General features: G+C 35.3%; 1 protein-coding gene and 1 non-coding gene across 3 annotated transcripts; both read left to right on the top strand.

The window, feature by feature from the left end:
• Window positions 1-10,328: 10,328 nt before the first annotated feature.
• On the top strand, window positions 10,329-10,400 carry TRNAM-CAU (transfer RNA methionine (anticodon CAU)). Its single transcript has one exon. It is a non-coding gene; the product is annotated as a tRNA-Met (tRNA).
• Window positions 10,401-10,579: 179 nt separating this feature from the next.
• LOC149380262 (uncharacterized) lies at window positions 10,580-13,819 on the top strand. Of its 2 annotated transcripts, none has more exons than XM_089604303.1 (4): window positions 10,580-10,735; window positions 11,134-11,173; window positions 11,372-12,997; window positions 13,293-13,819. In XM_089604303.1, coding segments are annotated over exons 2-4 (2,025 nt in total). In that variant the 5' UTR covers window positions 10,580-10,735; window positions 11,134-11,172; the 3' UTR covers window positions 13,691-13,819. The 2 variants fall into 2 exon arrangements, with proteins under 2 accessions (XP_089460429.1, XP_089460430.1); XM_089604304.1 differs by lacking the exon at window positions 10,580-10,735 and adding an exon at window positions 10,896-10,914.
• The last annotated feature ends 157 nt before the right edge of the window (window positions 13,820-13,976 follow it).

The following is a 13,976-nucleotide window of genomic DNA, read 5'->3' as shown; positions in this document are numbered from 1 at the left end:
CTAATTTCTACTTTTTTTTTCTCAGATATTTTTGTTTGTTTATGTGAGCTGTTTCAGTTTTTTTTAGTGAATAACAAAATAAAATATGTACTTTTTTTTTAGCAAGAAAAAGATTGTACTATTGTCTCTCAAGTAAAAATAAATCCATATTTATATAGGCCCCATATTTAATATCTACCAAATGTTTTCCAAAACCCTGAGGTAACATCCATCTCTTGGAAAGTGGTCCACAATATTGAGTTGGGTATTTCATCAGTACATTTAGGCCATGTTTGTTTCTTCACTCAAAAACTGTTTTCTAGTTTTTGGGTTGAAAAAATTGAAAACCAAAATTGAAAACATGTTTGGTTAGGTGTTTTTGGAAAAAAATTTCAAAAAATTTTGAAGTTATTTTGGAAAAAAGTAAAGAAAACTGAAAACAAATAAAAGGTGTTTTTGAAAAAAAATTTCTTCTCTTCTCTCATCTTTCTCCTCATCTTCTCTTTTCATTCTTTCAAAAACAAAAATGAAAACTATACCAAACACTTTTTTCAGTTTTTTCACTTTCTCAAAAACAAAAATGAAAACTGTACCAAACATCTTTTTGAAAACAACTACAAAACAGTTTTTCAATACAACTACAAAAATTAGAAAACAGAAAACAAAAAACTTTTTGAGTTAACTACCAAACACAACCTTAGACTCTTAAATACAGGTCAGAACTTTAGGTGAAAAATATAGTATATGTTTAAAAAAAAAAAAATTATCTCTCTCAATGAAGAAGACTACAAATAGAAATAGATAAGAAGCAGAATGGCATGCATTAGTGATTTGTGGTTGAACAATCTTTGTCAGAGAGTAACAAATTTGCTTACTTTGATTAGGTTGGTCACTTTAGTAGCCATTGATTAAGTTGTTACAATTATTAAACCTATATTATCTATCTCCATTGTTACCAGTTTTATTTTATATGTTCTTTAATCATGAAATCACCGCACATGGTCTGAGTTGACTTTGGACCTCATAAAATCACCTCATCAGTAATAATTTGCACTTATCGAAGTATTTAACTTTAGATCTGATAAACCACTCCAAGTTTCGCCTTTACCCCACACACACACACACACACACACACATACATGGGGCAAAATGGTAATTTTTTGTGCTGCTATCTTAGTTCACCTGACAAAAGCGGAAACGGTGGCTCGTTGTGTCCACGCGCCGTGACTTCTACCGACGATGCTGACGTGGGGGTAAGTGTTTTTTTAATTGACACGTGGGATTTACTACAGTGCGGTGAAGTTTGGTTTTTCAAAAACGACACAGCCGATGTAGGCATAACTGCAATAAATCAGAGCCACAGATCCTCAATTTCTTCAGTCCTCCTACAAATCAATAATTGGCATTTATAAATATTTAAATAATCTTTCAATGCATATTGGGCAATTTGTTAAGGCTAATCTTATTTATGTTTGACTCAATGTTTGAATTTACTTTTTATATATTTAATTGTAATCACATTGTTGAATATAAAATTTATAATATTTTATTCTTTAATCTATTTATCAAATTTCTAAATAATTAAGCCACTAAAAATTTGTGAATTGTCGAGAGCAACTCCAATGCATAAGTTGTCAACTTTTTACATATTATCAAAAAAAATATTCTTTATTTTTTATTCATCCACGTCGTCAATATAACACTTTGCATAAAAATCACTTCAATGGTGATAGCACAAAAATGTTATTGAAATGAGTCTCACTCTATCTAAAGTAATGGTATATTTATTATTTTATTAATTTTTTTATAGGAGATATTGTGTGCATCGGTACTAAAAGTGGCACAATTACCATAATCATTATTACTCACAACAATAAGGTGTCCAAAAAAGGTGACATGACATTGCCACATAATAAAAGTTGCTTGTATTAAAGTTGCTCTGAATAGTCAACTTTTCGTTAAATATAGGTAAATATTCATTCGGATGATGTATCATTATGTGGACAATTTGAGTATTTCATATATATCCCTCTGTATATTAAATAAATTTAGGTATTTACATAAATTTGGTAATAATAATAAAAATCCTTGGCACTTTATTGATTGACTATATAAGACTACATATATAGCGAAAAAAAATAATTTAATTATGGTTTATTAATAAATAAAAAAAAAGTCACAATAACTAAAATAAAAATAAATTTTAAGTCATGATTAGTGCATTAAAGATATTATATCTGAAATATTCAATTATACTTTTAAAATAACTAAAAAGGAGGGGGTGATGGCTCATCACCAATTTTTTTGTTAGAAGTGATACTATTAGCTAAGATTACATGATATATTAGCAGTGCAAACGCATGTGATATTATTGACCAAAATTACATGATTTAAGATAAATTCTAAAGAGCCATACATTTATACAGCTCATGAAGGTTGAACCCGGAACCTCCCTTTTTCTTTTCTACCAAATCCTAAACTTTTTTTTTGGCTCTCCCCCTAGAGACCTTTATGTCTCAACTGTGGAGAATGGGGGCTAAAGTTTATTTATTATTTTTTTTTTAAATAAACGTTTTGGCTTTTTTCTCTTATTACTGTAAATAGGTTTCTTCTTCCGCCGTTTATTCACCACCATTGTCACGGGACTACGATTTTGTTCTAAAAAATTGCTTTCTTTATCTACCCTAGCCACCGACGATTACGAAGCTTTCGTCTTCAACAAGTAGAATATTTCAAGTTTTGTTTTTTTTTTTTTTTAATTATTTTTCCATGTTGTTGTGTTTGAATTTTGGTTTGCGTTTTCATATTTAAATTGTGGGTTTATGTCTTGAAGATGTATTTGTCATTTTTCGGATTTTTTTTACTCAAGATTTTATCTTACAGATACTCAAACGTCTTTCCTTGTGGTGGATGACCCTCATGTCTTTGGATTCATCTATTGACCTATTTATTAAACGAGTTATGGAGTTGCTCTAAATACAATGTGTATAATTGTTTATACACGATATGTCATGTCAAAAATCGATTATAGTATTAAATCTTATTTAATTGAAGGTCTTATATATATATATATATATATATATATATTTTGGATTGATGTTTGATATTTGTATTTGTGGTATTTTACTGATGAAAAGTCTCTTATTTGTAAAAAAAAAAAAAAAAAAAAAAAAGGGTGTGATATATCTAAAACAAAATTGTAATGGGAAATGGGACGCGTAAACAGACGGACAACGTAGACATTTACTAAAATATAAAATTTCACATGGTGTTTAACTAATATACCCATAAAAATAATAAAATTAAAAAACAAGATATATATGTTATCTAGGACAACGATGCTGGTGAAACATTTGTTATTCGATGTCGTATTCCATCGTGAAGAAAATTATAGGGGGTTTAATAATTGTAATGACAGGTACTATATCTGCAATTTTAGTGTATATAGTTTGTAAAATTAAGATACATGTTAATCTATTTAACCAACATAGGAAATTATGCTTTAAAGTCTATTTATTAAGTTCTGCGTCTCTACCACCTTATATTTATCACATGCTTTTACGTTATATATAGCCAAATCAAACAGCTCTTTTTGCAATTGATACTTCGGTTACATTAGACAATTAGTGGCGTGCTTCAAAGTCAGCATACGTTTGTTATGGTTCAACTACTAATTATTAGTCTCTTTTTATTTTTGTTTTAAATGCATTCGGATTAAAGCTGAATTTCGGAGAAATGGAATTTCCTACTCCCGTCTCATATTTTGTGGGAAATGAGACTCTCAAAACCGTAAAAAATGATACCGGAAAAATTCGGAACCATTTTCTACGGTACCGACAATTTTTTATACCATATTTCGCGGTTCCGGGATTCTCATATTTACCATATTTATTTTTTTAATTTTATTTTAATCATAAATGCATTTAGAAAAAAAATTCCTATATTTTCAATTAAAAAATACAACTTTAAAAATATGGTACTAAGTGGTGCTAAACGGAGATCTCAGCTCCGTCCTATTTCCCGAATGACTATGGGACAAAAGTTCCGATAGAACATTTTATAATACAGTTTTTTCTCATTTTTCATATATGGTACTAATAATACGAGAAATGGGGTCCCACGGAATCTCATATGGCCCGCTTTAATTCGGATGGGTATTGAAATGGAAAATAAATACTGGTGAGATATTGATTAATACATGAAGATTCATTTTTATACATTGCATGGATACCTTTACGATAGAGAGACATGTTAAAACGACCACACTGATAGGATTCACTAAAAAAGTATATCAGAATCCCGCTGACATGTTTACGAAGTCTTTGCCGTATGACAAACTGAGGTTGAGCTCGACCTCAGTTGGACTCCTCGTTTGATGAGTTGAGTCGCCATTGCAGGATGGAGACGCGTGATGAGATTAGTCTCCAAGTGGGAGATTGTTAGTGGTGGAGCCTAATTTGAGGAATTGGAAAAAAGTCCCACATCGTTTAGGGAGAGTAACTTTGCACAATTCCTTAGTATATATAAAGGGTGCGATGTGTTGTATTCTCATCATCCCAAAACACAAGAAACACTTGTACTTGTAAACATCTCCCTAATTGGGTTTATAGTTTTGCAGCGGCAAAGTGGATGTAGCTTTCTCATTGAAAGTGAACCACTATAAATCTTTCGTGTCTTTTCTTTGCTATTTATTTAATTTTTGTTTTCTGTTTGTGAGAGGGGTTTTGACGAAGAAATCTCAACAACATTACCTATCCCAACAACATTACCTTTTTGCGTCGGTACACGTGAACCCAGCATAGTTCACAAGTATGGATTTATTCAAGTGCTGCTCTTCGATGGATTGAATCCCAAAGAGCGAACAAAATCCACGAGCACATAGCTCCAGGTATTTTCCCAACGCAGCTAGTAATTCACCTTCAAACGACCACCTCATCTTCTCACCATCCTTGAAGACCGCCGCAGTTCAATATCGGTTGATGTTCCCTCCTTGAAGACCGCCGCGGTATCGATCGATGTACCAAGCCCCTCTGCGATCCCGTTCCAAGAGTCGAAGTTGACGCTTCGCCATTCCAATTGTATACAGGCATAGAGTATCCTGAAACCAAAAACAAAAAATACTTAAAAACCAAGGCTCGTGGAAGAAAAATGACAATATCAAGATTCAAGACAAATCTTTTACCATGCCCTGAAGCCTGCGAAGCCAGCCTGGTCGATTCTCCGATGTGTTCATACGTCCCTCAATGGCCATACTTCTACGACTACAAAGAACACGATTTTTAATTTCAACTACTAGGAGATTCAGAGAGAGAGATTGAAAGAGGAAGAAAGTGAAAGAAAATACAAGATATTTCACCTGTTTTATCAGAGGTAGGAAAAATTAAATTCAAGAAATCATTTTATGTACTGCATAAATCCTACTGGTTATAAAGTCTCATATTCAATATAGTGGTTTCCTAATTTTAGACCCAATTTTCACTGACTACGATCAGCTTTTTTACACATAACATTTCTATATGGAAATTATACAGATCATTTGGAACCAGTATTTAAGTTGTTCGAACTTGTGAAAATGTAGAATGGATTTATGAAATATACCTCTCGATTTCTTGTATGAGGAAGGTACAAGAGTTGGTCGAATTCAACTGCGCGAGAGAGATTCAGAAAATCAAGAACTAGTTTATCGATCAGGTTGGAATGAAAATGTTTATAAATATATATATATAGAGAGAGAGAGACACACACACACATAATTTGCCGCCAAGACGTCCATGGCTTAGCCATACGATAATCGGACTCGACCCGAATCGAGACCAAGTGGGCGGAACCTGGGTCTACACGCCACGTGTCGAGTCCGACCCGATCGGACTCGACCCGAATCGTAGGAGACCAAGTGGACGGAACCTGGGTCTACACGCCACGTGTCGAGTCCGACCCGATCGGACTCGACCCGAATTGAGACCAAGTGGGCGGAACCTGGGTCTACACGCCACGTGTCGAGTCCGACCCGATCGGACTCGACTCGAATCGTAGCTTATTGCACTCGAGCGTGTAAGAGTCTCTCCGGACCAACCTGCCCAGAGAGCTCATGGGTTTCAGAGACTACCCATTTGTGGGCAGAGAAAACGAAGGCCAGGACAGAGACTCGAGAAGGTTTCCGGGCCACAGAGAGGTGTTGATGTACTTGAGAGACTTCTCAAAGGAGTTTGGGATTGAGGAGTTTGTGAGGTTCGGGACAGAGGTTGTGTCTGTGAGTCTGGTAATGCTTAGTCATATGACAATCGTATAGCTTAGCCATACGACAAGCCGTACGAGACTAAACTCGCCGATCGGAGTCTCGACCTTCGAATCGAAGGCTGTCAATCGGTCGGAGAGCCGCAGATTCATGGAGAGAGAGATCCCCTTTTACTTGACTGGGCTAGGTTAATCGGGGGAAACTCGAAGCGAAAAAGAAAAAAAGAATTTGGGGGGAGAAAATTAAAATATATATATATATATATATATATATATATATATATATATATACTATGAATGCAACACGTGACGTGTCTTTTGCTTCAATTTTATTTAAAATTATCAAAATTGTATTATAATAAACTGAAATTCATTTCAATATATTATGCTATATTTGTATGAAATATATTTTATAAAAAATACATCTATCTATATAATTTTGTCTTTTTTATAAAATACAATTAGGTATTTATAGTTTCATTTTCGTTTATAATTAAAAATAAATCATTCCATGTAAAGTTCTCAAATATGTTAAAAAAAAGAAATTAGTATTTTTAATTTTTCATTTATTTATTTTAGAAGTATGGCTACTCTTATTTTTTTTTTTATATATTCATTAAGGCGTAATTTATCGCAAATATATGGATAAATTGAATCATAAAGTATACAATATTGAAATTGTCTGTCATTGTATGATTTTGTTTAAATGAATCATTTACACAGTACTGCTTGAATGTATTTATTTAGAATTTGTATTGTTGCAAAACTATTTTTATTTTCATACAATTTTAATTGAATTCGGATTGTCAAGATAAATAACTATGAAAATTAAATGATCTAATGATAAGACTTCCATAATGTAATTCTTCTAATTTATAAACTATGTTAGGCTCTTTTTTATTACATTATTATTTATTATGATTATGATTATTATTATTATTATTATTATTATTATTATTATTATTATTATTATTATTATTACAGCTTTAGTTGATAAACTTAGAAGATGTAGCTTTCCAGTGTCACATGGCCACTAATGATGACATTTTATCTTAATATTTGCTTCATTGTATCTTCCCCTAGCTATTTTTAAAATGTTGTTACAACTCGGGATTTGATTTCGAAACGAGAGCTTCGGAGAGCTTGTTATTCATTTGTAACCTAGTTTCTTCTTCCCTTATCTTAGTTTAGTGTTATTATTATTAAGAGTTCTATTGCTTTTGTTTTAGCTTTTTTGTGATAAATTAAGTTTTATTGAGGCTACGATGTAGTCCGGATTGGATTAGCGTTGATGACTTTAAAAATTATTAAGGACTCATTTCCATGCTACAATTCTTGATTTTTAACTACTTTTAATATTGTAGATGTTATATTACCATGTTCGCGAAGATTAATTCAACACCACGTGTCACACGATCCAGCAACAATGGAAAGTCATGACGACGTGGTACCGAAGATAGCAGAAGACGTGGCACGCGAGAATGACTATAAATAGAGCCATAATTTCAAGAAAACGCACGCACAACTGTCTTCCCAAAACACACATACATATACTTTGTCATTCAAAGTTCTCACTTGTTCCCTTCATATCTTCGTTCTTATGTTAATAAAATCAATTAATAAGTGTTTGCTCATATAGAAGAAATCAATTAATAAAATCATGTCGGGGTTCAATAACTGTATCTATAATATATATATATATATATATATATATATATATATATATATATATATATAACTATTGTCGATGTAATCTAACTAGAATGAATCAAAACAAGCCATAGACCTCTTTTTATATTATTTTGAGTTCATCACCCTATACATCGTTTTTGTTGTGGGACTTTTTATGCTTCTAATATATTTCATAAAAGCAATACCCGCGCGCACTATATATATCAAATATGTTTGTTGAGTTTGATTAGACAATGCTATGGTTGGTTTCGAAAATTTTATTCACGAAGATTCACCATGAGGGTGATAGTTTAATCTCTTCAAAATATAAAATCTTCTTATTGAAATTTGGAGATTATTTGTGTTACGTTTAATTAATTGATGATATAATTTATCATGGTAAGATTGAAAATAATAATAAATAAAAAACCGTAGACATATTCCCTAGTGAAGTTATAAGTCTTCGAGGCGTCGAGCCTTTTTAAGTCAACTAAATTAATTTATAACATAACAGTTAATTTATAATAATATGAGTTGTCATTATTGCATATAATTAACTTCTCTCTAATATTCCTATATATATATATATATATATATATATATATATATATATATATATATATATATATAGGAATATGCAACTCGTGGCTTCTCACAATATGCATGAAATTTTATATACACCAAATTGTGCGCATGAAAGGAACGTAACATGCTTGGACGTGTTAGAATTGTACTCATTCTAACAACTCATTTAAGCATTAAAATAAAATGACGCAATACAACAAAATGACGTTTGCTTGCATGTATTGTAATTATTATTGATATGCTTCTTTCGTGTCACACATAAGAATATTATTACTTATTTAGCTAGACATGACAATGCATATCTACAAGAAATTTGAAGGTCTCGAACTTCATTTGTCAAGTGATGCAAAAAGGGAAATTAATTAATTGTAATATAATAAGTTAAAAGGAAGCTTCTTCATAGTGTTAAAAAAAAAAAAACATTCACATAACCAAAATGGACAGGCTAATCCGTTTATCTTATAAGCGATAACCCATGTGACGACTTGACATTATTATGACTCTCTTTTATCTGTTTTTATTTTGGTTGGTTTGTTTCCATGCTCTTAACACGATGTAGGAATATTCTTTGCCTAAACAAAAAAATCCAAGGCTGGCTGCTTTAAGTGTATAGCTTTCATAAATCGTGGAATTTGGCGCTAATTGATTTTTGAAGAAAATTACACAATATCTTATTCTTCATCTCCTTTATCAGCGTACGTATAAGCTTTAATTCTTTATGTTTTTTTATTTTATTTTGTACAACTTAGCTTTTGAATAAAATAATCAGCCACCTTTTGATAATGATAATAAAAAAAACATATTGTAGAGACGACAATTCTCGGTCTAAAAGCGAGTACGGCAATAAGAAAAAAAAAGTGAAACGGAAACATACAAATACTTATAAATAAAGGACTTATTACATGATTGACCAAGTTCGTTTAGACATCCTAATTTCCTAAACTCGAACATAATCAAAGAATGAGTTTAAAAGCAAGCTAATAGACAACAAAAATTTAAGTAAAAGTAGAAAGAAAAAAACACTGAACTAAGACTTCTGACTTTTATTAATAACTGAATAAAACGTAGGTTTGAACGTACGTACACTTTGCGGGAACTATAACACTACATTAGCAGCTTCAATATTTTATAATTGGGATATACATTTTAATGACAATTCAGTTATAATCTGTCGCCACCGGCTGTGGTTTAATTAACCGACTAATTTTGGTAGAAAAAGCAGTATGTTATCAACAGTTCAAAATCCATAGCCATAGGCCTATAATTGTGTATTATTCACGCATAATGTAAACAGACATCCAATCCTGGTAAGATAAGACCAATTATAGTTAATAATTTTTTTTTTTAAGTTTGGAAAATTATAGAAACTACTTAATTATTGCCCATCCTATATAATTATATAGACTATTAGAATAATAATTTTACACTTAAATATTATTTATATAGGTTTTAGGATTCCGTATGAGCTGTATATCTCTCTTAAGATAAATACTAGGCTTTTTTTTTTCTTTTTTCTTTTTTTTTTTGCTAGGAGATTAAATAATTGGTATTCATCTATTCTATCTATACCAATTTTATTTATTTTGCTTTGAATCTACACCAAGTAGTACCACAGAATCAAATGGGGTTTAGTTTTTGGAATAGCTACAAAGTGACCCTAGAGGCCCATTTCAATCTCGTTTTTGTTCATTCAAATACAAACTAAAATTGAGATTCAATCATTCTTTGAGCCTAGTGCATTATCAATTTCCCCACAAGCATGTTGTTTTTTTTTCTTGGGGATAATCAGTTCACCAAATCGAAAATTTTAAATTATATTTGTTCTTTAGATATAATAGAAGCCTGTATATAATCACCAAATCAGAGTGGCGCAGCGGAAGCGTGGTGGGCCCATAACCCACAGGTCCCAGGATCGAAACCTGGCTCTGATACAGAGTGGCTTCCGTGAAACACTTTTTTTCCTTTTTATATCGAAACAAACGGTGTCGTTTAAGTCCCAGAAGTTTGTCAACGTGGCAACATGTTAATGGACAGAATCGACATACTGTTCGCGATATATCGAACGAAACGAACGCATATATTTTCCATTTTTAAGAATTCTCTCAATTCTGTATAATTTTTTCCCCTAAATATCAAAACTGGAAACGAGATTATAGAGGAACTAAAACGAAGCCCTGAGAAGAAATTTCAAAATATCGCGATAAGTAAAAAAAAAAATCAAATCTTTGAAGCTCCGGTTTAATCTCCGGCGAGAATTCCAAAATCTGTGAGTTCGTTAAATTTGTATATATCGCTCCCTATCTCTTCTTTCCATATTTTCCGCTCCTTGACCTCAGATTTAGGGTTTTGATTGCTAAAATTTAGGGATCCAATTTTTCTGTAAGAATTAGAACAGCACAGAATGGACAGAAAAAGAAACCCTTACAATGAACTTGAATTCCTTCGGTAACACTATCTTGAAGCTTTTCCAGTATTCTAAAATGAATTCGGAATCTGTAGTACTATCCACATAATTAGCGTTGCAAAAACAAAAACAAAAACAAAAACAAAAACAAAAACAAAAAACTGGAAACTTCCACCATTTCTGCAGTTTTATGTAAGAAATGAGCTCCGGAGTTGCACAAACTGATTTTCCAACAAATATTTCGCTTTGCTTCTATGTAGGTTCACTGAGAGAACCACAAGACAGTTCTTCACGTCCATAGTAAGTTTGATGTGTTAATATATTACATGTTTACTTAACTTTTGAGTTAGACTTCCAAAGTTAATTTTGATAGCAAATTCAAAGATGAGTGCTTGAGTCATAAAGTTCATAACTTGATGCATAAAACCCCCCGAATTATTAGAGAAAATGGGAAAACATGCTTACAGTTTTGTTACTGTCAATTTTGTGTTGTTACAGTGGTTCGCGAAAAAGATATTTGTTGGGAATATGCAGAAAAACTAGATGGAAATAAGGTTAAATGTAAGTTCTGCCAGAGAGTACTAAATGGCGGGATTAGCAGGTTGAAGCACCATCTCTCTCGGCTTCCGAGCAAAGGCGTAAACCCTTGCAGCAAAGTCAGAGACGATGTGAGCGATCGGGTCCGAGCGATCATAGCCTCGAAGGAAGACGTGAAAGAAGAACCGGCGAGCACCGTGAAAAAGCAGCCGAAATCTGCCCCGACGATCGGAAATATTTCCACGAGCAAATCGCTCGTCCCGGTCGACTTGAGTCCGCCTATAGGGAAGCCCTTTTCGATCGTGACGACGACTCCGATGGCTCCTCCGTCGGTGAACAACCAAGAGAACGCCGAGAGAAGCATCGCTCTGTTCTTCTTCGAGAACAAGCTCGATTTCAGCATCGCCCGTTCGTCTTCCTACCAGACGATGATCGAAGCCGTGGCCAAATGCGGGCCCGGGTTCACGGGACCGTCCTCGGAGGCCCTGAAGACGACGTGGCTGGACCGGATCAAGTCGGAGACGAGCCTCCAGTCGAAGGACACCGAGAAGGAGTGGTCCACGACGGGCTGCACGATAATCGCCGACACCTGGACCGACAACAAAGCGAGGGCTCTGATCAACTTCCTCGTCTCGTCTCCCTCGAGGACCTTCTTCCACAGGTCCGTCGACGCGTCCGCGTACTTCAAGAACACCAAGTGCCTCGCCGACCTCTTCGACTCGGTGATCCAAGACTTCGGGGCCGAGAACGTGGTCCAGATCGTGATGGACAGCAGCTTCAACTACACCGGGATCGCGACCCACGTCCTCCAGAACTACTCGACGATCTTCGTCTCCCCGTGCGCCTCTCAGTGCCTGAACTCGATCCTCGACGAGTTCTCGAAAGTCGACTGGGTGAACCGCTGCGTTTTGCAGGCCCAGACGGTCTCGAAGTTTCTGTACAACAGCGCGTCGATGCTCGACCTGATGAAGAAGTTCACGGGGGGTCAAGATCTCATCAGGACCGGGATCACGAAGCCCGTCTCGACGTTCCTCTCGCTGCAGTCGATGCTGAGGCACAAGGCGAGGCTGAAGCAGATGTTCAACAGCCCCGAGTGCATAAACAAGCCCCAGAGCCTCTCGTGCGGCGCTGCGATCGTCGAGGACGGAGAGTTCTGGCAGGCCGTCGAGGAGTCCGTCGCGATCTCCGAGCCCTTCCTCAGAGTCCTGAGGGAGGTTTCCGGCGGAAAACCGGCGGTCGGGTCGATATACGAGCTCATGACCCGGGCCAAAGAGTCCATAAGGACTTACTACATAATGGACGAGGGAAAGTGCAAGACTTTTTTGGATATCGTGGACCGGAAGTGGCGGGACCAGCTTCACTCGCCTCTCCACTCGGCGGCCGCGTTCTTGAACCCCAGCGTTCAGTACAACCAGGATATGAAGTTTTTGTCCTCCATTAAAGAGGATTTCTTCAAAGTTCTCGAGAAGTTGCTTCCGATTCCTGAGGTGAGGCGAGATATCACGAGCCAGATCTTCACTTTCACCAAGGCCAACGGCATGTTTGGCTGCAGCTTGGCCATGGAAGCACGCGATGTGGTTTCTCCCGGTAAAAAAAATTTCCGTTCTTTGATATCATAAAATAGTCATATATCCTAAAAATCAGTTGGAATATCAAAATCTAGCACACAAGAAAGAAAGAAAAAAAATGAGATCTTGGTTTATATTCATTCCACATATATGTTTCAATGTAGTCTTTTTCTTTCAAATTTTCTAAAAACCTCCAAACCAGCAAGTGAAAATAGTAAAGGAATCTTAATGTGTCTTCACAGGGGAGAGGTATCACAAAACACAAGAGATTATTAGGGTTTCTCAAAGTGGTTGCTGATACAAATTATGTACAGGGCTGTGGTGGGAACAATACGGCGACTCGGCGCCGGTGCTGCAACGAGTGGCGATCCGAATCCTGAGCCAGGTTTGTAGCAGCTTCACGTTCGAGAGGCACTGGAATTCGTTTCAGCAAATCCACTCGGAGAAGCGAAACAAGATCGACCGAGAAACGCTCAACGACCTCGTGTACATCAACTACAACCTCAAGCTGGCGAGGCACACGGCCATGGAGACCGACCCGCTTCAGTTCGATGACATTGACATGACCTCCGAGTGGGTCGAGGAATCCGACACCTCGAGCCCTTCCCTGTGGCTCGACCGCTTCGGCTCCACTCTCGACGGCAGCGATTTGAACACCAGGCAGTTCAGCGCTTCCATTTTCGGTCCCAATGACCACATTTTTGGCTTGTGACTCTTTTTTTTTCAGTCCGTTCTGTGTGTATGTACATTTTGTGTTCACGCTGTCACTGTATATCTGTAGGATCGTGTTCGTTTATACGTAAATTTCCACGTTGTATTCTTTGAAGGTGTTTTTCTCTTACTTCTTACCGAAGGTTCGCTTTTATCAGATTTCATAATATACACTGTAGTCGTTGGGGGTAAATGATGAACAAAAACTTGTCATCGACGCGTCTTCTCAGATAACAAAACCAAACATTTTTAATTTTATATATAATTTTTTGGGTCCATTATGAAAA

The sequence above is a fragment of the Urtica dioica genome, chromosome 12, assembly GCF_054948205.1.
Source record: "Urtica dioica subsp. dioica isolate 48M chromosome 12, U.dioica_male_clone48M_v1_H2, whole genome shotgun sequence".
In the NCBI taxonomy this organism is placed as follows: domain Eukaryota; kingdom Viridiplantae; phylum Streptophyta; class Magnoliopsida; order Rosales; family Urticaceae; genus Urtica; species Urtica dioica.
Note: the sequence above shows the minus strand (reverse complement) of the source record. Positions and strands in the feature narration are given on the sequence as shown.

Bases quoted from the DNA above. Each gene is read 5' to 3' on its own strand.
- LOC149380262 (XM_089604303.1), top strand. The intron at 12,998-13,292 runs GTAAAAAAAATT...AATTATGTACAG, and splicing joins ACGCGATGTGGTTTCTCCCG to GGCTGTGGTGGGAACAATAC.